This window comes from Nicotiana sylvestris, chromosome 2 (assembly GCF_000393655.2).
Source record: "Nicotiana sylvestris chromosome 2, ASM39365v2, whole genome shotgun sequence".
NCBI classification, from domain to species: Eukaryota; Viridiplantae; Streptophyta; class Magnoliopsida; order Solanales; family Solanaceae; genus Nicotiana; species Nicotiana sylvestris.
This window is the reverse complement of record NC_091058.1, coordinates 180,523,278-180,546,186: the sequence shown is the minus strand read 5'-3', so window position 1 is coordinate 180,546,186 and position 22,909 is coordinate 180,523,278. Positions and strand designations below refer to the sequence as shown.

Here is a 22,909-nt window from a genome sequence, read left to right as displayed (position 1 = left end):
TGGAATGACCACCAGTCTTCGATGACTAGGCAGTACAGGCCTTCACTCGAGGCTTAAAAAAAATTTGATCGAATATTTTGCCGCGACCTGGGCGGATGTGCATAACAGATATCAATCAAAGATCAGGGTCGAAGATGATATATTAGGCGCCCCCTCGGGCTTAGTATATCCTAGTAGAATCTTAACGAAGGAACAAAAGCTTATAGAAAGGGAGTCAAGGCCAAGCAAGGAAAGGTACCAACCATATGTAGAAGATCGAATAAGCACCCTAAGGCGTAATATACCTCGAGGAGATCGAAGGACAGATCAAGGTCAAAGCTCTTGGGGACTCATGAGTAAAACTGGGTTCGATAGGCACACTGGGCTGATAGTGTTACACCCCATATTTTCGTACTTATAAGTACGCCATAAGTAAATTGATGAAAGCTCGGAAATGAAATATTACATCCTGCATTATTCGTACGTTAAAATGTCGTCGTAAGTTAATCGATGTAAGTTCGGGAATGAGATTATTCTAAGATTATAAGCACTATGCTATTTCAAACAAGTGATGATTAAATTCATGAAGGTGAGAGGGTAAGCAAATAAAAGCAAATGAATTTCGTCAAAGTTTGACAATTTAGGATAAAAACAGTCCAAGCTATAATACTCCGTATTTATGGACTAGTACCATACAAGGTACCATATGACCATGATAGTAATATGTATATAGTATGTTAAAAGGGAGTAGTGTTTTAAGTAATTTGAGATAGTTCTTAATTATATTGATAATTGATTAATGGAGGAAATTAATAAGTTAAGTAAAGATTAATGGATGATTAATTAAAATGTTGGCTAAGGACTAAAGAGCCTCACATAGCAGCCCAAGGACACCTTAATGATGAGTCTTAAATCACAAGACTAGGTGGCATGTATTAGGAAAGTTTGGTAGCTAGATCCTTATCTAAGTGGGGCCCACACCCATTAAGGTTTAAAACCCTGTCTAATTCACGTAAAGAGATTTAATATCTCTACAATATGAAGATGAAGGATTCATCCAATTCATATGAGGATCTATATGGTAGTAAAATGGTTTTCTTGAGGCAAAATTTCAAACGAAACTTCTTAGCATAATCGCAACGGGGTTTTACGATTCTAAGGGAGTACGGTACAATCTTTCTCAAGAATATCATACGGATTTTCCTCTACTTCGATCTGATGTTACGTATTGTCGCAATTAACATGTGTTAGAGGGATTATCAAGAGAATCGGCTTAGGTATGTTAAGGCTATCCCTTTTTTTTTTTTTTGGCATGATCCAAATGATATAAAAGAAACGAGCAAATGCACAACTTCCATAAATGACTCTATTGACAGAAATACTAGAGATGCTTATGTTCTTGATTCCCCATGTGTCATATTATTCTATCGTATGTTCATGGGTCTCAGAAAATACGTAAGTTGATAAAGTTTACTTCATGGTATTATTCAAAGGCAAAATGGTCTTATGACACTCCGAAAGATTTTATTTACGTACATCTCATACATTGCATTCATGCACATTGACCCATAACGAGATGGCATTATGAACGCATATACTCATGCATGGTATGCTATTTTTATGCATATGCACGATATTATAATATCAAATGATTCACAGAGTTATTCAGATATACATGTTTAGTCTTTTACTCCATGTTTATCTAATGTCTATTGTCTACTGATTTTATTCCTTTTATACTCGGTACATCATTCGTACTGACATCCCTTTTTCCTGGGGACGCTGCGTTTCATGCCCGCAGGTCCCGATAGACAGATCGAGAGTCCTCCAAGTAGGCGATTAGCTCAGCGGAAGATGTTGATTCACTCTATTTGATCCGGAGTTGCTTGTTTGGTCAGTACAATTTAGATGTGTATTGTTTGGTATGGAGGGGCTCTGTCCCAACCTTTATGATATTATGTATTCTTAGAGGCTTGTAGACAGATGTCATGTATACGGATTCTTGTATGGCCTTGTCGGCCTATGTTTTGAGTATATAAAGGATCATGTCGGCCTTATAGGCCCGTATGTCATATGTATAAGTTTGGATTACATGTTTGATCGTCCAATGTCGAGTATTTCTCCATGTTTTATTCTACTTATCTCACGATAGCCTCTCTAGCTCATTTACCTATGATAGTATGATATAAAAATATACGTTATGTTGGTACTTGGTTGAGTAAGGTATTGGGTGTCCGTCACGGCCCATCGGTTTAGGTTGTGATAGATAGAGGCACCCCGGCTATCCGAGTATAACTTCAATGTCTATGTCTCAAACATCGTCTCAGCCATAGGTAAAATCAAAGATACCAGGTGGCCAAAGCCTATACAGTCAGACCCTTCACAGAGAAACCCTAACTTGGAATGCAAATATCACGACACTCATGGTCATAGAACCGAGGATTGCAGACAGCTTTGATAAGAGGTAGACCGACTGATCAGCGAAGGGCACCTTCGAGAGTTCCTCAGCGACCAAGCTAAAAACCAATTTTGGGAAAGAGAGGCGAATAAGAAAAGCAAACCGGAAGAACCACAGCATGTCATCCACATGATCGTTGGAGGGTCCAATGCCCCATAGGGACCGGTTGTCAAGCGAACAAAAATATCCATCACCAGGTAAAAGTGAACTTGGAGTAACATACTTGATTATGCTCTCACATTCAGCAAAGAGGACATCGAGACCTTGTCTCAGCCTCATAATGACGCACTGGTATTTTCTTTTCTTTTGAACAAGTTTTAGATTAAATGTGTGCTCGTGGATCCAGGTAGCTCGGCCAATATAATTAGGTCGAGGGTGGTGGAGCAGCTCGGACTACTCAACCAGATCGTACCCGCCTCTCGAGTCCTCAATGGATTCAACATGTCAAGCGAGACAACGAAAGGAGAGGTCATCCTCCCAGTTAACGTGGCCAGTGCAATACAATATACCAAGTTTCATGTCATCGAAGGTGACATAAGATACAATGCCTTACTTGGAATACCGTGGATACACAGTATAAGGGCAGTGCCATCAACCCTTCATCAAATGATGAAGTTTCCAACCAAGGATGAAGTAAAAGCAGTATACGGGGAGCAACATGCAGCAACAGAAATGTTCGAGGTGCACGATGTAGCGCCGACATCTATGCCTTCTACATCGAAGAAGCCAAAAAACAAGCAAACAGTTAAATAGCAACAACAATCTACAGTCTCGGCTCTACCCGAATGAGTGATTAAAGAACCGTACCGCGTCTTCGGGGCAAGCAATTAAAACAGATCGAGGCTCTAATGCTATCAATGTTAAGGTACAACCTTCTCCCTTTTCATTTATGTTTTGTACTAATTTATTGTAGGTGTCTGATTACAAGGAATCAAAGCACCCTCCAGCTTGAAGACCTTGGGTTTTAAAGCATGCGTTGCGCTCTTTTTCCCTCATACCTGGTTTTATCCCAAATAGGTTTTTTCGGTGAGGTTTATAACGAGGCAACATCTATATGCTACTAAGGAGAATTCATCAAGTATTCGAGGCTTCTCTTGGATCAACCTCAAATACTTGGGGGCATCACCCAAGGGGGTCACCTCTTCAAAGAAATCGAACTATGCCTAGGAGAACCTCGATAGGAGAATGTTGTATTGAGCCAAACGGTCAAATGAACCGTGTCCATGTAGAATAATCAAGTCTCCAAAAGCAAAAAATATGTACGTATATATCAAGTAATTGAGGAAGCCTCTTCGTTTACCGAAAAACTTTGTGCCTCGAAGAAGTCCACCACTTTCTCATAAGACGGCTCGAGGGCCAAAAGTAAACTCTCAAATGCTCGGGGACTGTCATCGACAGTCATCTCATCAAGCCATCGAAAACTCAAATTCGAAAGACCTCGATCAGCCAACTTCAAGCTTGTAATACCTTAGTAAGGCAACACTAAATATGTAAGACCTCAACGAGGCATGCCCAAACTTATACGACCATAAAATGGCATAACCCCTATATTAAGACCAAGGCTATATATCGAACTTGTAAGACCCCTAAAAAGGCATACCCTTGATATAGACGTCTAGGTCATCTCACTCGGGGACTATCGACTACGGTCATATCAAAAGGCTCCGGCCAAATTAACGCGGCTCGGAGACGTCCGACTGCCGCTATAAAACTAAAGGCCTCCAAATACTTCGAAAAAACTTCAAAAATAAACTGTTAATCAGGCTACCCCAGCATAAGCTAAGGAGTTTCGATCATATCAGCTCCAATCAATGACAAGGCTTCGAGACAATTAGCCTTCAGCAAAAGGCTTCGAAAAATCAGCCTTCAAGAGAACCTCCCAAGGTACTCAATTATCGTCACATATCGACTCATAATTGAGGTTCTTATTTGAGCCGTCGAAGAGTCGGACAAACACAAAACATGCCAAGGCATAATCAAAACTTCAAAAGTCTTTAGCCGAATGGGGAAAACTATAGCCATATTAGGGGTCGCATCGACACAATCTAAAAAGTGCCTAAGGGCCAATGCGTAAGAGCCTAAGGGCCAGCCTAAAGAGCCTAAGGGCCAATGTGTAAGAGCCTAAGGGCCAGCCTAAGGGCCAATGCGTAAGAGCCTAAGGTTTAGCCTAAAGAGCCTAAGGGCCAATACGTAAGAGCCTAAGGGCAAATATATTGAAAACCTAAAGGTCAATGAGCCTGATTCAAAACTTGATTCGAGGACCGAGCCCTGAACAGTCAACTATTATCAATTACTCATCAAGCACAACCTAAGGGTTCCTATCTTAAAAGTCCAATATATCGGACTAATTATCGACAAGCATCGACACTCAAAACATAAACAAAGACACAAGCAAGTGGAAATTCATATGAAGGGAAAACCAAAGGATTCCTTTTTTATTATGAATAATGGTACAAAGATACATTTACACCACTCCTGTAGGGAGCCCTATACAAAGAACAAGAAAGAAAAACCTAGTGTACCCTCGGGAACTTAGCCTTCCCCCCTCGGGGACTATGTCACCATCGAATCCATCGGGACCAGTTCCCTCATCGGCCCCCTCTTCGTTGTTTTCAGCATTGGAAATGAGTAACTGGGCATCAAACTCATCTGCCTTGTCCAGCTCTATCTCCTCTGATAGATAGAAGCCCTTACCATGAGTCTCCTTGAGAGTTTCCCTCCGGATTTGCATCTGGCATATTTATTGCTTCTCCTCTCTTGATTAGAATCTCCCCTCAACTTTGTACGAGCTTCAACAACATCTTTCAGAAGGTGGCCACATTCTTATCGGCATTCGCTCAGACCTCCTAGGCTTCGGCTCGAGCGTCCACGACTTCGGCTTTCATCTTTAAAAGATCTATTTAAAGCATAGCAATTCTTCTCGTCTGGACTGAGTCACCTTCTCAAGCATTATGAAGATGTAGAGGGCGGATACCTTATCTAAAGCGTTCCTTTTGGATGCAACATGAATATCTATTTGTGCCTTCAAATCGTTACATTCATAATTGACCTGGTTGGCTACGCCTTGAAGGCGCTCATTTGTCTCAGTCTTTTTCTGCAACTAGGATACCGAAACATTAGTTTCCGAAAATGGGAGAAGAAGCCTATATTCCCTCAAAACAGAAGTTACCTGTTTTTCAAGGTTTCCTTCATAATCTTGGCTTCGGTCCAACTCCAATCGAAGATGTATCAGCTCTCTTGTCTTCTCATCACAAAGAAGCCTAAGAGATCTCTTCCTATTCAAGGATTTACGCAACTTAGCTTCACAACGAAGAAGCTCAGACTTGAGTTTATCGAAGGACTACGAGAAAGAAAAGTTCAGTTAAAAAGGAGAGAGTATGAAGTTTAAAAAGTTATAATAACTTCAAAACTCACCATAGAGCAGAGCCGCTGAGCTTCCTCGAAGGTCGACTTTGCATCTACCGGTGCGGTCTCATCGGCCCTGGTAGAGACACCTGAGGCGCTCTAATTGGACGGAGATACATCAAAGCCCATTCTACTCAGAGTACTTCCCGACGTCCGAGAACCAGCTGCCAAATCAAGTAATGAAGGACCTCCGCCTTTCCTCGCTTGTGGAATCTCTCCTTCAAAAGTAGGGGGCTTGAGCCCAGCAGGCTCAACTGTTTCGAGAGGCTTCCTAGTTTAAGACTTCAATATAAAGTCATCCTCTCCGGGTGCATGGATATCCACAGAGCGGCAGATAAAAATGTGTCTTTATCAGCGGCCTCCTTGCGCCTTCGGGCGAATCCTGCTTTGTTATGGGGATCCTCGTCCTTCGAGGACCTTTTTCTTTTATTATCCTTCTCTATCTCAGAAATCGAAGGTCCTTCCTCCTCCTCAAAAGGGGGCGGTCTCACCTCAGAAAATTCATCAATGCATACAACAAAGAAATTAGTGCAAAAGAAAGGGAAAGTACTCCCCGAGAAAGGGACTACATAGCACATACCATGGTTCTTAGCCTCCCATTTGCCCTTCGATAATTCTCGCCAATTGCGCTCATCATAAGTTGAAGAGGCCACCAGTTTACGGGCCCCTCCCTCAAGATCGGGGACCTCATTTGGCATCTACAGGATCGCTACGAAAAAAGAAAGAAAATGCCTTTATGGATTCCAGCTCTACCGATAACAAAAATAATAAAATACAATGCGTCACTTACGCTTGAAATTCCATTTCTCGAGAAACGGTAAGAACTCCCAGGAATAATATCAACAGTCCTCACTTGAACAAACTGACTCATCCATCCTCGATCCTTGTCCTCCTCATCATTGTAGATAAAGGGCCTGGTAGATCGGCGTTGTAGTGTAATTAGACCTTGATGATGTAAAGGCCGATATAATCTAAGGAGATGGCTAAGAGTGAACTCGAGCTCGGCCTTTTCAGCAAAAAATCTCATCATCAGCACAATTTTCTAGAAAGATGGATGGATCTGAGCCAAAGTAACTCGATGTTTTCGACAAAACTCGAGCACGTGTCGGTCCAGAGGACCCAATGTAATCGGGTACATGTACACATTCAGAAACCCCTCTACGTTGGCCATGATATCCTCTTCCTGGGACGGTACCTGCAGCCTTACATTTTCTCCCCATCCATAGTCTCTCTTCACAGCCTCGAGGTGTCTCTCTTCTATTGATCAAATAATCCTCGATGCATGCTCTCGATGGCCCGGAATGTCAAGAGGTTTCTCCATCGTAAAATCTCTCTTCAAGATGAAACAGTTCGAAGTTAGCTCACCAAACGCCGGTAGTGTACTGCCACGCGGGAAGCAGAGATAGGACTTCCCTCTTCCTGGTGGGCGAATTTGGGCATGGTAGCCATAGCTCCTTCATCACAAGAAAGGGAAGATGAAAACTCAGGCGAAAGCTTTGATCTGATACGGCACTAGAACTAGCGCAAAAAAGGAACTCTACGGAGAAAGGTAGATGCACAAAGCAGGAGAGCCTTCAAAACAAGGAAAGCAAGCATGTATAAGAATTCCTATCTTAAGGCAAGGAAAATGATCTCAAAAGGTTACATTTATCATTTCGTTCGTGTTAGGGATGAGGAGGCGAAACCGCCTACTTTACAATCAATCCCCGTGGTCAACGAATTCCCAGATGTTTTCCCAGATGAACTCCCAGGCCTTCCTCCTGAAAGGGAGATTGAGTTTAGCATTGATGTGTTGCCTGACACTCAACCGATCTCTATCCCTCCATACAGAATGGCCCCGGCAGAGTTGCGAGAGTTGAAGGTGCAGTTGAAGGACTTGCTGGATAAGGGCTTCATTAGACCTAGCACTTCACCTTGGGGTGCACCAGTCCTATTCATGCGAAAGAAAGATGGGTCGTTACGGATGTGTATCGACTATCGACAGTTGAATAAGTTTACTATAAAGAACAAGTATCCACTTCCAAGAATTGATGACCTGTTTGACCAACTCCAGGGTGCCAAGTATTTCTCCAAGATTGATTTACGTTCAGGGTATCATCAGGTGAGGGTTAAGGAGAAGGATATTCCAAAGACGGCCTTCCGGACAAGATACGGGCACTTTGAGTTCTTGGTGATGTCGTTCGGGATAACAAATGCCCCAGCAGCTTTTATGGATCTCATGAATACTATATTTAGGCCCTATCTTGATGTGTTCGTGATTGTATTCATTGATGACATTCTAGTATATTCTCGTTCGGAGGCGGAACATGCGGGCCACTTGCGGATAGTATTATAGACGCTTCAGGATCGTAAGTTATATGTTAAGCTCTCCAAATGTGAATTTTGGCTGAACTTAGTAGCATTCCTTGGCCATGTGGTGTCTGACAAGGATATTAATACCGACACTCAGAAGATTGATGCAGTAAAGAATTGGCCGAGACCTACAACACCATCAGAAGTCCGCAGCTTCCTAGGGCTAGCAGGATATTATAGGCGGTTTGTGTAAGGGTTTTCCTCTATATCATCACCATTGACTAAGTTAACACAGAAAACTACCAAATTCCAGTGGTCTGACACTTGTGAACGTAGTTTTCAGGAGCTGAAGAATCGATTGACATCCGCACCAGTGCTCACTCTTCCTGAAGGAACAGAAGGTTATGTGGTATATTGTGATGCCTCAGGTATAGGTTTGGGGTGCGTATTGATGCAGCGTGGGAAGGTGATTGCTTATGCATCAAGACAATTGAAGAAGCATGAAAAGAATTATCCAACCCATGATTTGGAATTGGCTGCAGTAATATATGCTTTGAAGATATGGCGGCACTACTTATACGGCGTCCATGTTGACATCTACACAGATCACAAGAGTTTACAATACATCTTCAAGCAGAAAGAGTTGAATTTGAGGCAGCGTAGGTGGCTTGAATTATTGAAAGACTACGACGTCGAGATATTGTATCATCCCGGTAAAGCCAATGTTGTGGCAGACGCTCTCAGCCGTAAATCAATGGGAAGCTTAGTACATATTGAGGCAGGTAGATGGGGGTTGACTAAAGAGCTTCATCAGCTAGCCAATATGAGAATCAGATTGTTAGACTCTGATGACGGAGGTGTTACTGTACAGAATACATCAGAATCATCTTTGGTAGCCGAGGTAAAAGCACGGCAATATGAAGATCCTATCTTAGTACGATTAAGAGAGAGCATTCAGCAGTGTAAAAGTATGGCTTTTGAGATCGGAAGAGATGGGGCACTGAGATACCAGGGCCGATTATGTGTGCCTAATGTGGCAGGGTTGCGAGAGAAGATTATGAATGAGATTCATCAATCCTGATATTACATCCATCCCGGCTCGACAAAGATGTATCATGATGTCAAGGAGCAATATTGGTAGGATAACTTGAAGAAGTCTATTGCAGAATTTGTAGCCCAGTGTCCCAATTGTCAACAAGTAAAGATAGAACATCAGAAACCCGGTGGATTGCTTCAGAATATAGAGATTCCGACCTGGAAGTGGGAGGTGATTAATATGGACTTCATTATTGGATTACCTCGCTCTTATCATAAGTTTGACTCCATCTGGGTGATAATTGATCGACTTACAAAATGTGCCCATTTTCTGCCAGTGAAGACAACTTACACGGCTGAAGATTATGCGAAGTTGTATATCAAGGAGATTGTTAGGCTTCATGGTGTGCCCGTATCTATTATATCAGACCGAGGAGCTCAATTTACGGCTAACTTTTGGAGGTCTTTCCAGAAGGGTTTAGGCACACAAGTAAATCTCAGCACTGCATTTCATCCGCAGACTGACGGACAGGCTGAACGTACCATTCAGACACTGGAAGATATGCTACGAGCATGTGTTCTAGATTTTAAGGGGAATTGGGATGATCATCTTCCACTCATAGAATTCGCCTATAACAATAGCTACCATTCCAGTATTAAAATGGCCCCATACGAGGCACTATACGGGAGGAGATGTAGATCACCAGTTGGATGGTTCGAAGTCGGTGAAACAGAATTATATGGGCCAGATTTGATTCACCAAGCTATTGAGAAGGTGAAAGTGATACAGGAGCGATTGAGGACGGCACAAAGCAGGCAAAAATCTTATTCTGATGTCCGACGTCGTGATCTAGAGTTTGAGGTTGGTGATTGGGTTTTCCTGAGGATCTCACCAATGAAGGGTATTATGCGTTTTGGGAAGAAAGGTAAGCTGAGTCCAAGGTATATCGGGCCGTATAAAATTCTTCGACGGATTGGACAGGTTGCTTATGAGTTAGAATTGCCATCCGAATTGGAATTTGTCCACCCGGTATTCCATGTATCTATGTTGAGGAAATGTATTGGAGACCCTTCTCGAGTCGTCCCTATCAAAGATGTACAGGTTACAGAGGACCTATCATATGAAGAAGTGCCAGTGGCTATATTAGATCGACAAGTCCGCAAGCTGAGAACAAAAGATGTAGCTTCCATCAAAGTATTGTGGAGGAACAAGAATATGGAAGAAATAACATGGGAAGCAGAAGAGGAGATGAAGTCTAAATACCCGTACCTATTCCAGAATGAAGATAACAAGGATGTTGGTGGAACACATGATACATTGGAAGGTGAAATGGCTCTATGAGGTAAGCAATAACTTGAGAATACTCTTCCTTAATACAAAATGGCGATATGCAGATAATGTACATGTCCATAATGCTTTGCATACTCTTGTAAGGCCATACGTTGAGTTAACCGCTTGCAAGTTTGTCCTCTATTTATGGGAGAAACTTGACCGGAATCCACGATGATTTAAACTCCCCATGAACCCTTACATTCGAGGACGAATGTTCCTAAGGGGGGAAGGGTGTTACAACCCATATCCACACGCGTTAGTTCATGCCATATATTAGTTAACATAAATCCAAGAAGGAATTACCTTTGAGATGATAAGAAGTTAATCCTATTGGTCTTAAGTGATACAAGGGTGTATAAGGGTGATTAACAAGTATTAGAAGTTAAACGAATCAAGGATGTTGTAACTCGTATTTTCAGGTAAACCTAGAGGTTCTTAATACACTCAAGAGGTCATGTATTAAGGTATTTGAATCATATAATATCCGTATCATAAGTCTTGAAGTCAAACGAGTTATGAAACAAAAGTCGACAAACGTTGTCGCAACTTAGGTTCATAATTTTACTTAAACATTAGGTTAAATGTTTCTAAGCTTTTCTCCTAATTTACAAGTAATTACGAGGGTGATCTACCAACCAAATTAAAGATCTATGAGTCTAGTTTCCAAAACTTTTTGTCAATACGATCTCGGAGTATAGAGATATTCATATTTTCGCAAGCCTGCGCAGATTGGTAGATGACAAGTAGGTGCATCACCTACTTGCCAAAATGATAGGACAAAACTAAAAGACCTATGTCGGCCAAGAGAGGACTTTTAAGGGGTTATGAACTCAGTTATTTCATCCATATTTCAGACCCTCAAAACCAAAGTTAACCCCTGCAACTCCTCCCCAAAAATCCCACACAAACCCTAATCGATTTTCCCTCTCTTTCAAGTTCTATTTGAAGGTAAAACCTAGAGTTTGAAGAACCAAGGGAAGGGCTGAGTTATCCAACAAGTAAGGTAAGTTACTGCCATCTTTCATACATTTTTCTCTGCTGTGAATTCATGGTAATTCGTTCTATACATGTAAGAACTCACGGGACGGTGATCGGAAGCCGTGAGTTCGAGTTATTCACTTGTAGCGGACTGTTTTGTGGACTGTTTTGTGTTGCTATTGGGCTGCGTGTTTTACTACTATTTTGTGGAGTTTTGGAGGTGGAAGGGTGTGGAGAAACACCATATATATGTAGGGTTGTGGGATGATAGTTATTCATAACATTTCCGGGTCGTTTGACACGACTAGGGTGGCCGTCGTATGCATGATGTAATTAGGTTGTGCGTGGACTGTTTTGGGAGGCTCAATATGTTTATTATTGATGTTGTTTGGGTTGTTTGGTGATTGTTTTGAATGGTGTGAAGTCATATATATAGGGGAGGTGCTGCCCGTTTCAACGTAAAATAGGTTGTGGTCGATACATAATAGTTATGACGCTTAAATGATAACGATAGTATCGTTTCTCTTATTGTAGACTAAGGAGTTGTGACAATTGCATAGCTTGTGATTGGGGCAGTATATACAAGGTATGTGAGTCTATCCCTTTTCTTCTTTTGCACGACTCCGATTGTACATAATATAATGAACGAGCTTCCAAAGATACTCTACTCTTAGAAGCTAGCAGTACTTACATTGCTTTCCCTCTTATGGAACGATTGATGTTAATGTTGCTTCTCTAATTCTTATGTTATAAATGTTGTTGGTACTTCCTGATTCTTATAAGGTTCATAATGAATAGTTGGTCCTAATAACGTGTATAGAGGATACCGACCTTACGTCACTCCGTAAGGTTTTGAATGTGATTCCATGAGTCGAGCATGTATTATTTATATGTATATATTTTACTCTACCAAGTCGCGCTATAATCGGCCGGGTATGGCACATATTGTGCAACCACTGATCAGTTGGGTTTTACCGAGCTCCACATTGCCGGGTACGATTCTACCGAGCCTTATGACGGCCGGGTACGTTTTTACTGAGCCTATTATGGCTGGGTACGATATGATGATGATGATGCCCACAGAGGTGTATGTTTTAAAAGTTTATGTATACATACATATGTATCATGCATTTCATGTCAGTAGCCCTCAGAGGTACTCAGATGTTCCAGGTTGTATATTCTTTGTTCCTGCTTACATTACTGTTCGTATTTATGGTTCCCTGCCTTACATACTCAGTACTTTATTCATACTGACATCCTTTTGTTTGTGGACGCTACATGTTGTGCTACAGGCCCTAATAGACAGGCAGGTGCAGCTTCCCCACCACAGTAGGTTGTCCAATTCACCAGTGATTGGCGAGATCCCTTCTACAGACTTGCCGTGGTCTTGGTATGCATTTTTGTTATAGACATTATGGGTATGTCGGGGCCCTGTTCCGGCTATGTTGCAGCACATATGTTCATTTAGAGGCTCATAGACACGTGTCGACTCATGTATAGTTTGGTACGCCTTGTCGGCTGGTTTTTGTTGTATAGTCTTTCATGGTAGCGTGGTAGCTTGTACCTTATATGTAGTTTCTTGATTGTCTGGTCATCCCCTGTTATGTATGTTCATGACATAATATTTTATTGTTGGTTGTCCATGATCCATGTCTACCATTTATATTGATCTCGTCAACCCTAAAATATAATTAAAAAAAAAGTTAGATAAAATGTACGTTGTTGCTCAGCAAGTATGGTTGGGTGCTATTCATGGCCTTCCAGTTTGGGTCGTGATATTAAATGCTGTATTTATTTTACCTACGTGAAAATACTTGACTACATGTTATTAATTGCTACATAAATCATGCTCCGCATCATATTCCACTTGTGCGTATCAAATCCTATAGCAATGCTTTAATGAGTAGTTGCACTCTTCCTATTTACTATACTTAAATTCGGAAAGGCTTATTTGCGGTAAAACCAGTCGATCTGTGGTGCAGTCGACGGTTTCGTGCCTTCCCCCTCAAGATGTCCGCTTGAGGGTACCAGTCTAAAACTCCATAGAAACCTTACTCTGATTAAATTGTACATGCATCATGGTCAAACCTAGTCAGATCAGTTATGTTGTCCATATAATAATCCTTTAAGATAAGCCTCATCCAAAGTCCATCGGGTTTTCCATAATCCCAACGGATGCAACCATGTTTTGTGCATTAATTTGGAGAACTAAATGTCGATATGTTGATCATAAATGTATAAATAGTCGAGTCCGGTTGGGTTAAGTTCTAACCTTTTTGTTTTGCAGAAAATAAGGCACGAGGTCCCCAGATTCAGTATGGTTAGAAACATCCCACCATTGCTGCTAGATTGGTTGGAGGACTTTTCCTCAAGCGACAAGAAACACGTGCAAAAGTACCTGGGTAACCTCCCTTGCTTACTAGATGTTGAGCCAAACAACAAATTAATCAAAGCTGCCACCTTATTCTGGGATAGTGAAAGAGCTGTGTTTCGTTTCAGTGACATAGAAATGACACCGTTTTTAGAGGAAATTGGAGGGCTTGCGTGATTGATTTGGGACAGTCCCGGGCTATTGGTACTAGAAAACCGTACGGGCAGGGGATTTTTGAAGATGATGGGGCTGAAGAAGAATGTCCACCTAGTGTGCTTGAAGGACTCTTACATACCTTTCGAATACCTGTATGAGAGGTATTGCCATAGCAAGTTGTTCCGCACTTACCATGATGAGATCTCTCTCACTTCTCTGGGTCACATCTACCGCTGAGTGTGTGTATTCATTGTGTACTTTCTAGGCCTGATAGTGTTCCCAATTAAAAAGGGAAGAATCCACACTAGGTTGGCCATGGTTCCCAAGACTCTGATAGAAAGGATTAATGGATAGACATATACCATAGTTCCCGTGATCATAGCCGACATCTACAAGGCTCTGGAGCGCTGTCAAAGAGGGGTCAAGCATTTCGAGGGTTGTAATTTCTTGCTGCAGTTATGGTTGTTGGAGCATTTCCAAAGGGGTCGCTATCATTAAGAATGTCCATGAAGGGCTTGGAACGACCACATTTCCTTCCATCACCCTAAGCAGATGACTCACATTCCAGACATATTTACTTAGCCGGAAAGCGCCAAGGAATGGGTAGAATTCTTCGATAATCTGACCGAGGAACAGGTGCAATGGATGTTTGAATGGTTCCCAACAGACGAGTTATTACTAGGTCTAGGGATGCTCCGCACTTGGTGTTGATCTGGTTGTGAGGAATATACCCATATGTCCCTATGCGAGTTATGAGGCAAGCGAGCAGAAAATAGGTTGTACCGAGGGTGGTCAAGATGAGTCATTTCAGGGAAGACTTTCAAGATGATGACGTCCCTTACAAGTGCAAAGCTCAGCATATGTGGCACTACAAAATCGTTGTGGAGAAAAGCACCATTGAGCCAGACAGGTATCATGTAGGGTGTGAGCCTCTCTACCTGGCATGGTTGGAAGACAATCTGAAAAGAATGGTGACACCAGGGACCGGTCGAGGGAACAGAATCATAGATGAGGAAGCTGAAGCTCAAGTCAAATACAACAGGCTGTGCAAGAGGGTCCATGACTCTGAGAATGAGCACCGGGAAATACATGAGAGGAATGTGAGGTTGATCTAGGAGTGGAAAGAAATGGAAGTTACTTCCAATAGAAAACTAGAATACCTGGAGCGAGGAATAGTGGAGCTGGAAGGCAAAGTCATAAAGAGGATTGAAAACTGCCAAAACGCTGAAGGAGCTAAAGGAGGACATCTGGCCACAACCTACTTGCTGTTGGGACTGAGCGAGCTGGGGGGTCTATATGATGGAGTCCGGAAGATCGAATCTGGGGAAGATCCTTTTGGGACCAAATAGGCTAGATTTACTTGCTTTTCCTAAAATGTAATAAGGCCAAGTGCCAGTAGTGACTTAATTTTTTCTTAGTGTTGTTTTGGAATTCGACTATTTTTATATTATAAAATGAAGCATTTATTGGCATTAAATGTTCTCCAAGTTTATTTGTCAATAGGCCTTCCTCGGGCACAACGAGGTTCCCAAAATAGGACGCGAATTTATGTTTCCGCAATATGTGTTTAAATATTGCAAATGTTTCAGAATCCCTACTGACTTGTTACCTTTTATTTTTGCTTATTTTTATTATTATTCACATCCTCTTAGGTTGGTTCACTTATACTGGCCTCATCAGCATATCATACCAGATCCAGAGGCCCTCTACCTTCTCCTCCTCCAAGCAACACAAAGGTAAAAGAAAGACAAAGATGGACGACTTTAGTGGAATCCGAAAGGAAAATGTTGAGAACACAGAGACTTCAGATGGTCGTAGTACTCCGGCCCCGAATGACCTGGTTTTGAGACTGGAACAAAAGATACTGGAATTGCAAGGAGAACTCGAGTAGGTTCGAAACTTGGAAAACTTGTCACTCACCCTCAATGTCGCCGATATCCACCAACAAAACACGAAGAACCCAACACCTCCTCAGAACACACAAAACCAATAACCAGAAAATCCCACCACACCAAATCAATACGCAACTCCACCCAAAACATCAACCCGCTGCAAATACCAACTCCACCACAACATCATCATCAACCAATTCAGTACCCACCAACCACCACTTACCACACTCCCCAAAATATACCACAACCCATTCCCGATCCATAAAACTCCACCAATGACCATCAATACACCCAAGTTCCTGGCACCCATCAAAGCAACCCCATGCGGAAACTATACCCCATTCTACCCAACCAATCTCCTATACACCGGAATCCTCCGAGAAGGACCTGCTCATTAAAAACATGGCTGAAGAACTCAAGAAGTTAACAAAGCCGAGTTCAAGGTGTTGAAGGCGACAGAGGGATAGAAGGTTTGAACTATGAAGATCTATGCATACAGCTGGATGTCGAACTGCCATAGGGGCACAAACCTCCCAAGTTCGAAATGTTCGATGGTACAGGTGATCCCAAGGTTCATCTAAGGACCTATTGTGACAAGCTTGTCGGGGTCGGGAAAGATAAAAAAAACGGATGAAACTCTTTATGAGGAGTCTTACTGGGGATGCCTTGTCTTGGTATATCAGTCAAAATCCTAAGAAATGGTTCAATTGGGTAAGTATGGTATTGGATTTCATGGACCGGTTCACGTTCAACACAGAGAATGCACCGGATGTCTTCTACATTCAGAATCTTAAGAAGAAACCTACTGAGACTTTTTGTGAGTACGCTACTTGTTGGAGGTCAGTAGCAGCCAAGGTCAGGCCCTCTTTGGATGAAGAACAGATGAATAAATTCTTCGTCAGGGCATAGGATCCATAATATTATGAGAGGTTGATGGTTATCAAAAATCACAAGTTCTCTGACATCATCAAACTCGGAGAAAGAATCGAAGAAGGAATCAAGAGCGGGATGGAAACGAACTTTGAGGCACTTCAAGCCACGAATAAGGCACTACAATCAGGTGGCATATCGAAGAAGAGAGATGTTAGGGCAGTAGTGGTGGCCCAGGGCCCAAAATCTCCACTTACCTATCAAACACCTCCACCCACAAACCAAGCATCACCGCCTACATATCAACCATTATCTCCCAGATATTCCTAACTAGCCACTGTCCATCACACCTATAACTTCCAACCATCCCACTTCCAATCACTACCAGCTCGCCAAAATTATCCAAGACCAATACCCAATTTCAACCGCAAGCTACCCAAACAGTACACCGCCATTGCTGAGCCCATCAATCAACTGTATGAAAGGTTAAAGGCCACAGGTTACGTCACTCCTATTCCCGTTGTGGCATTAGAAAATCCATCCCAATGGTGTCAATCCGAACAAAACTTGTGTGTGCCATTCTGGTATGAAAGGGCACACCACTGTTGAGCGCCGAACAATGAAGGATAAGATCCAGATGCTAATTGACAACAAGGTCATACAAGCAAATGAAGTTGCACCTAATTTTTGCAACAATCCTCTCCCTGACCATAGAGGTGATGGTGTACATGTGATAGAGACAAATGAAGAATGGGACCCTGAGGGATCGATCGAGCTCATTCCGAAAGGCGATGACTTTAAGGTTGCAGTCACACTTACTCCTATTGTGGTTCAGACTCAGGTGCCAATTGATGCTGAGGTAACTACATCAGTTCCATTCGAGGTGAAAGTGGCTCCGCCCGTAGCCACCTCCATTCCATTTGAAGTAGAAGTGGTCATACCTTTTATTGTGACAGTATCAACTACAACCCCATTCAACTCAAAATCAAAACCCTGGGATTAAGTTGTTGAGGCTCGGTGGAAAGGGAAAGCCAATGTAAAAGAATCGGACGCTACACAAGGGATGACTAGAACTGGAAGAGTCTATACACTTGAACACCTGGGGGGTTCGAGTAAGGAGGCCACTACTAGGTAGCCTATTATTGATACCGGGCTGGATGACCTATGGTGGAAAGTACAGGAAAAGGAGTATTCTATTGTTGACCACTTGAACAAAGTCCCTGCTCAGATATCTATCCTGTCACTATTGCAAAATTTAGAGGCACACAAGAACGCTTTGATGAAAGTACTAAGCGAGGCTAATGTACCCAATAACATCGCTGGTGGAGAAATGGCCAACATAGTCGATCAAGTGCTGGAGATCCATAAGATTATCTTCCACAAAGATGAGCTACTGCCCGAAGGTTTGACTCATAATTGAGCACTGCATATCATGGTGCAATTTGAAGACAAGTTCATTGCTAGGGTTTTGGTTGATGGAGGTTCGAGCCTAAATATTTGTCCATTAGACACCCTGAAAAGGTTGGACAAAGGTTTCCATGAAATACGGGCAGGAACCATGAATGTGAAGGCTTTTGATGGGTCCTAGAGGGCCACGATCAGAGAAATCAACCTTTGCTTGTAGATGGGGCCAACTTGGTTGGACGTTGAATTCCAAGTGCTTGACATACCCGCCTCATATAATCTTCTGTTGGGCCAACCATGGATCCATGCTGTTGGAGCCGTACCTTCCACACTACATCAAGCCATGAAGTTTGAATAGAACCGCCAAGAAGTAATCATTCACGGAGATGGAAGTAACCCCATCTACACTAGTTAAACCATCTCGGTCGTAGGACATGGAAGAATGCTAGAAGGGGAAACCTATCATCACATCGAACGGATCAATGCCATCGAGAAGGATAAGTGGTGGAGTAAATAGATAGAAAGCACACTAGCATGGTCTGGATATGAACCCGGTAAAGGGTTGGGAAAGAACCTCCAAGGTATCACCAAGCCAATACAACTAAAAAGTCATGGCACTATTTTTGGGCTCGGATACCCATACACACACGGCAAGAGTACAAGAATTGGTCGCCTCCATAGCATGGACCATATTACCCTCTTGAGAAACTGGTGCCACGTTTGGAACAAGCTTTCCACCAGGCCGACACAATATGGGAAACTGCAGAAGAAGAAGAAATAGATGGGTTGAAGAATTTGTTCTTAGACGATGAGGACATGGAATGCGGTGCCATAATTGAGGAGGAGGAGAAGAAGGCCTCACTATTCAGACTCTGGCGAAGGGAGCTGTGCTCAGAAACTAGACCGCCACACTATCCCGAGACCACTGAACCCCTCGGTAGCTTGGCACAATTTACTTCTATAGCCGTTCTAGGCATTTAAAATTTTCTGTAGTTTCATTTTAATCTTTACTTGTTTTAAATAAATGCTCGATTCATCGAGCCATGCTTTGTCTGAACAATTTTTCAAATTTTAATCAAATGCATTTGCTCTTTATTATTCACTACTATCTTTACACTTTTTCTATAGTGTTATTATTACTTTTTCTGATGAACCGGTGACTATGACATGTAATGAGGCAACGCAACATTAGAATAATGACTCAGGGAAGATGAGATACCTGAGGAAATTGTCAGGGAGGTTGAGAATTGTGAGAACAAGCCTAAGTCCAATCTGGACGAGACAGAAGCGGTAAATTTGGGAGACGCTGAGACTATCAAAGAAACACGCATCAACATTTATTTGTCGCCAATAGAGAACGAGGAGTACATTAAGGTTCCTATAATAATATGAGGACATTTTCGCATGGTCATATGATGACATGACCGGTTTGAGCACTTCCATAGTGGATTACAAGTTGCCTATTAATCCCATGTGTCCGCCAGTAAAACAGAAACTCAGAAAGTTCAAACCAGACATGAGCCTGAAAATCAAGGAGGAAGTTATTAAGCAGATCAAAGCCAAGTTTCTCAGGGTGGTTGAATATCCAACCTGGTTAGCTAACATTGTGCTAGTTCCGAAGAAAGACGGGAAGGTCAGAGTATGTGTTGACTATCAGGATTTAAACAGAGCAAGTTGCAAAGACAATTTTATACTGCCAAATAGACACATCCTGATCGATAATTGTGCCAAGCATGAACTCCAATCCTGTGTAGATTGCTTCGCCGGTTATCATCAGATTTGGATGGATGAAGAAGATGCAGAGAAGACAGCTTTTATTACACCATGGGGTGTATATTGTTACAAGATAATGCCATTCGATCTGAAGAATGCTGGGGCCACTTACATGAGAGTCATGACAACCATCTTCCATGATATGATACACAAAGAAATAGAGGTATATGTGGATGATGTCATTATCAAATCCAAGAGGGCCACAGATCACATAGCGGAATTGAGAACATTCTTTGACAGGCTCAGGAGGTATAATTTGAAATTGAACCCCGCAAAGTGTGCATTCGGGGTTCCCTCGGGAAAGTTATTGGGATTCATCGTAAGTCATCGAGGGATCAAACTGGATCGGACTAAAGTCAAAGCTATTCAGGAGTTACCACCACCTAAGAGCAAAAAGGATGTGATGAGCTTCCTAGGACGTCTCAACTATATCAGTCGCTTCATAGCACAGTCCATAGTCATATATGAACCCATATTCAAGATGCTAAGAAAGGATGCCGAAACGAGCTGGACCGAGGATTGCCAGAAAGCTTTTGACAAGATCAAGGAGTACCTGTCCACACCATCAGTTCTGGTCCCATCAGAACCAGGACGACATTTACTACTTTATCTATCTGTATTGGATGGAGCCTTCAGATGTGTTTTGGGACCACATGATGAGATAGTAAGAAAGGAGCATGCCATTTATTACTTGAGTAAGATGTTCACACCTTATGAAGCACAGTATTCCCTGCTTGAACGCACTTGCTGTGCTTTGCCCTGGACAGCCCAAAAATTGAGGCATTACTTCTGTGCCTACAATACATACCTCATATCCAGGATGGATCCTTTGAAGTATATATTCCAGAAACCCATGCCGACCGGGAAGTTGGCTAAGTGGAAGATACTACTAAGTGAGTTCGATATCGCCTATGTAACTCAAAAGGCGGTCAAGGGACAAGCATTGGCAGATCACCTTGCTGAAAATCCGGTGGGAGGAGAATACGAACCCTTGAAAACGTATTTTCCTGATGAAGAAGAATAATTTGTAGGAGAAGACATTACCGAAGGATATGATGGTTGGAGGATGTTCTTTGACGGAGCCACAAATTTCAAAGGAGTAGGTATTGGAGCAGTTTTGGTATCAGAAACAGGACAATATTATTCGGTATCTGCTAAACTCAGATTTTCCTGCACCAACAACATGGCAGAGTATGAAGCCTGCATATTAGGGCTCAATATGGCAGTTGACATGAACATTCAGGAGCTACTGGTGATCGGTGATTCAGATTTTCTTGTGCACCAAGTACAAGGAGAATGGGCCACCAAAAATTCCAAGATATTGCCATATCTGCACCATGTGCAGGAATTGAAAAAGTGGTTTACAAAGGTAGAAAGCCGACATGTTCCTAGAATTCAGAATGAGTTTTCCGACACATTGGCCACTTTGTCATCCATGATACAACATCCAGATAAGAACTACATTGATCCCATTCCGGTGAGGATCCATAATCAGTCGACATATTGTGCTCATGTTGAGGAAGAAGCATATGGAAAACCTTGGTTCCATGACATTAAAGAGTACTTATCAAAAAGATAATACCCGAAATATGTGAATCACACTCAGAAACGCACACTCCGGAGATTGTCAAATCACTTCTTCCATAGTGGAGGAAACTTGTACAGAAGAACTCCTGATATGGGTTTACTAAGATGTGTCGACGCAAAAGGAAGATTCTAAGCTATTGGAGGACATGCATGCTGGGACCTGTGGCCCACACATGAATGGTTTCGTCTTGGCTAAAAAGATACTCAGGGCAGGTTAATTTTGGATGACCATGGAGATGGATTGCATTCAATATGTCTGCAAATGCTGTCAATTTCAAGTGCATGCTGATATGATAAAAGTGCCACCAAATGAGCTCAATGCAACAAGCTCACCTTGGACATTCGCCGACGGGGGAATGGACGTTATTGGTCCGATTGAGCCCACTTCTTCAAACGGACAGAGGTTTATCCCGGTAGCCATTGATTACTTCACAAAATGGGCAGAAGCTACATCTTACAAAGTTGTAAGCAAGAAAGGCGTCGCAGACTTTGTCAAGGATCGTATTGTCTGCCGATTCGGAGTTCCCGAGTCCATTATTACTGATTATGCCACCAATCTCAATACTAAGTTGATGAAAGCCATATGTGAAGCTTTCAAAATCAAGCACAAGAATTCCACAGCCTATAGACCTCAGATGAATGGAGCCATAGAAGCCGCCAACAAAAACATTAAGAAGATACTAAGGAAAATGGTATAGAATCACAAACAGTGGCATGAGAAGTTACCCTTTGCTTTGTTAGGATACCGCACCACAGTTCGCAAATAAACTGGGGCAACTCCCTACATGTTGGTTTATGGTACCGAGGTTGTCATCCCAGCCGAGGTGGAGATTCCTTCTTTAAGAGTCATACATGAAGTTGAACGCAGCGATGCGGAGTGGATAAGGAGTCGTTATGAAAAATTGGCCATTATCGATGGAAAGAGGATGAATGCAATGTGTCATGGCCAACTTTATCAGAACAGAATGTCTAGAGATTTCAACAAAAGAGTCAAACCAAGACAGTTCGCACCAGGGCAGCTGGTATTGGAGAAAATCTTCCCACATCAAGATGAGGCCAAAAGGAAATTCTCTCCCAACTGGCAAGGTCCATACATGGTTCACAGATTACTAACAGGAGGAGCACTCATACTTGCTGAAATGGACGGAGAAGTTTGGCCAAAACCGATCAATTCAGACGCAGTCAAGAGATACCATGCTTAGATACTTTACATTTCCTCATTTGATGTAATTGAACTACGCTTGACCTAATTCCCATTTAAGAGGGAATTCATAGGCAGCCTTATTGGTTCGTTCATATCATAATAAATTTTTCATTTTCCCCCAAGCTGAGAAATTGGGGCAGAATTTTGAGGACCCTCAAAGTTCTGGAGCAAG

At 42.3% G+C, this 22,909-nt stretch overlaps 1 protein-coding gene across 1 annotated transcript; it reads left to right on the top strand.

Moving 5' to 3' along the window:
• The first annotated feature begins 21,012 nt into the window (after window positions 1-21,012).
• Window positions 21,013-21,525, top strand: LOC138886021 (uncharacterized). Its single transcript, XM_070167042.1, has one exon. The coding sequence runs from the start codon at window positions 21,013-21,015 to the stop codon at window positions 21,523-21,525; it is 513 nt and encodes a 170-aa protein (XP_070023143.1).
• The last annotated feature ends 1,384 nt before the right edge of the window (window positions 21,526-22,909 follow it).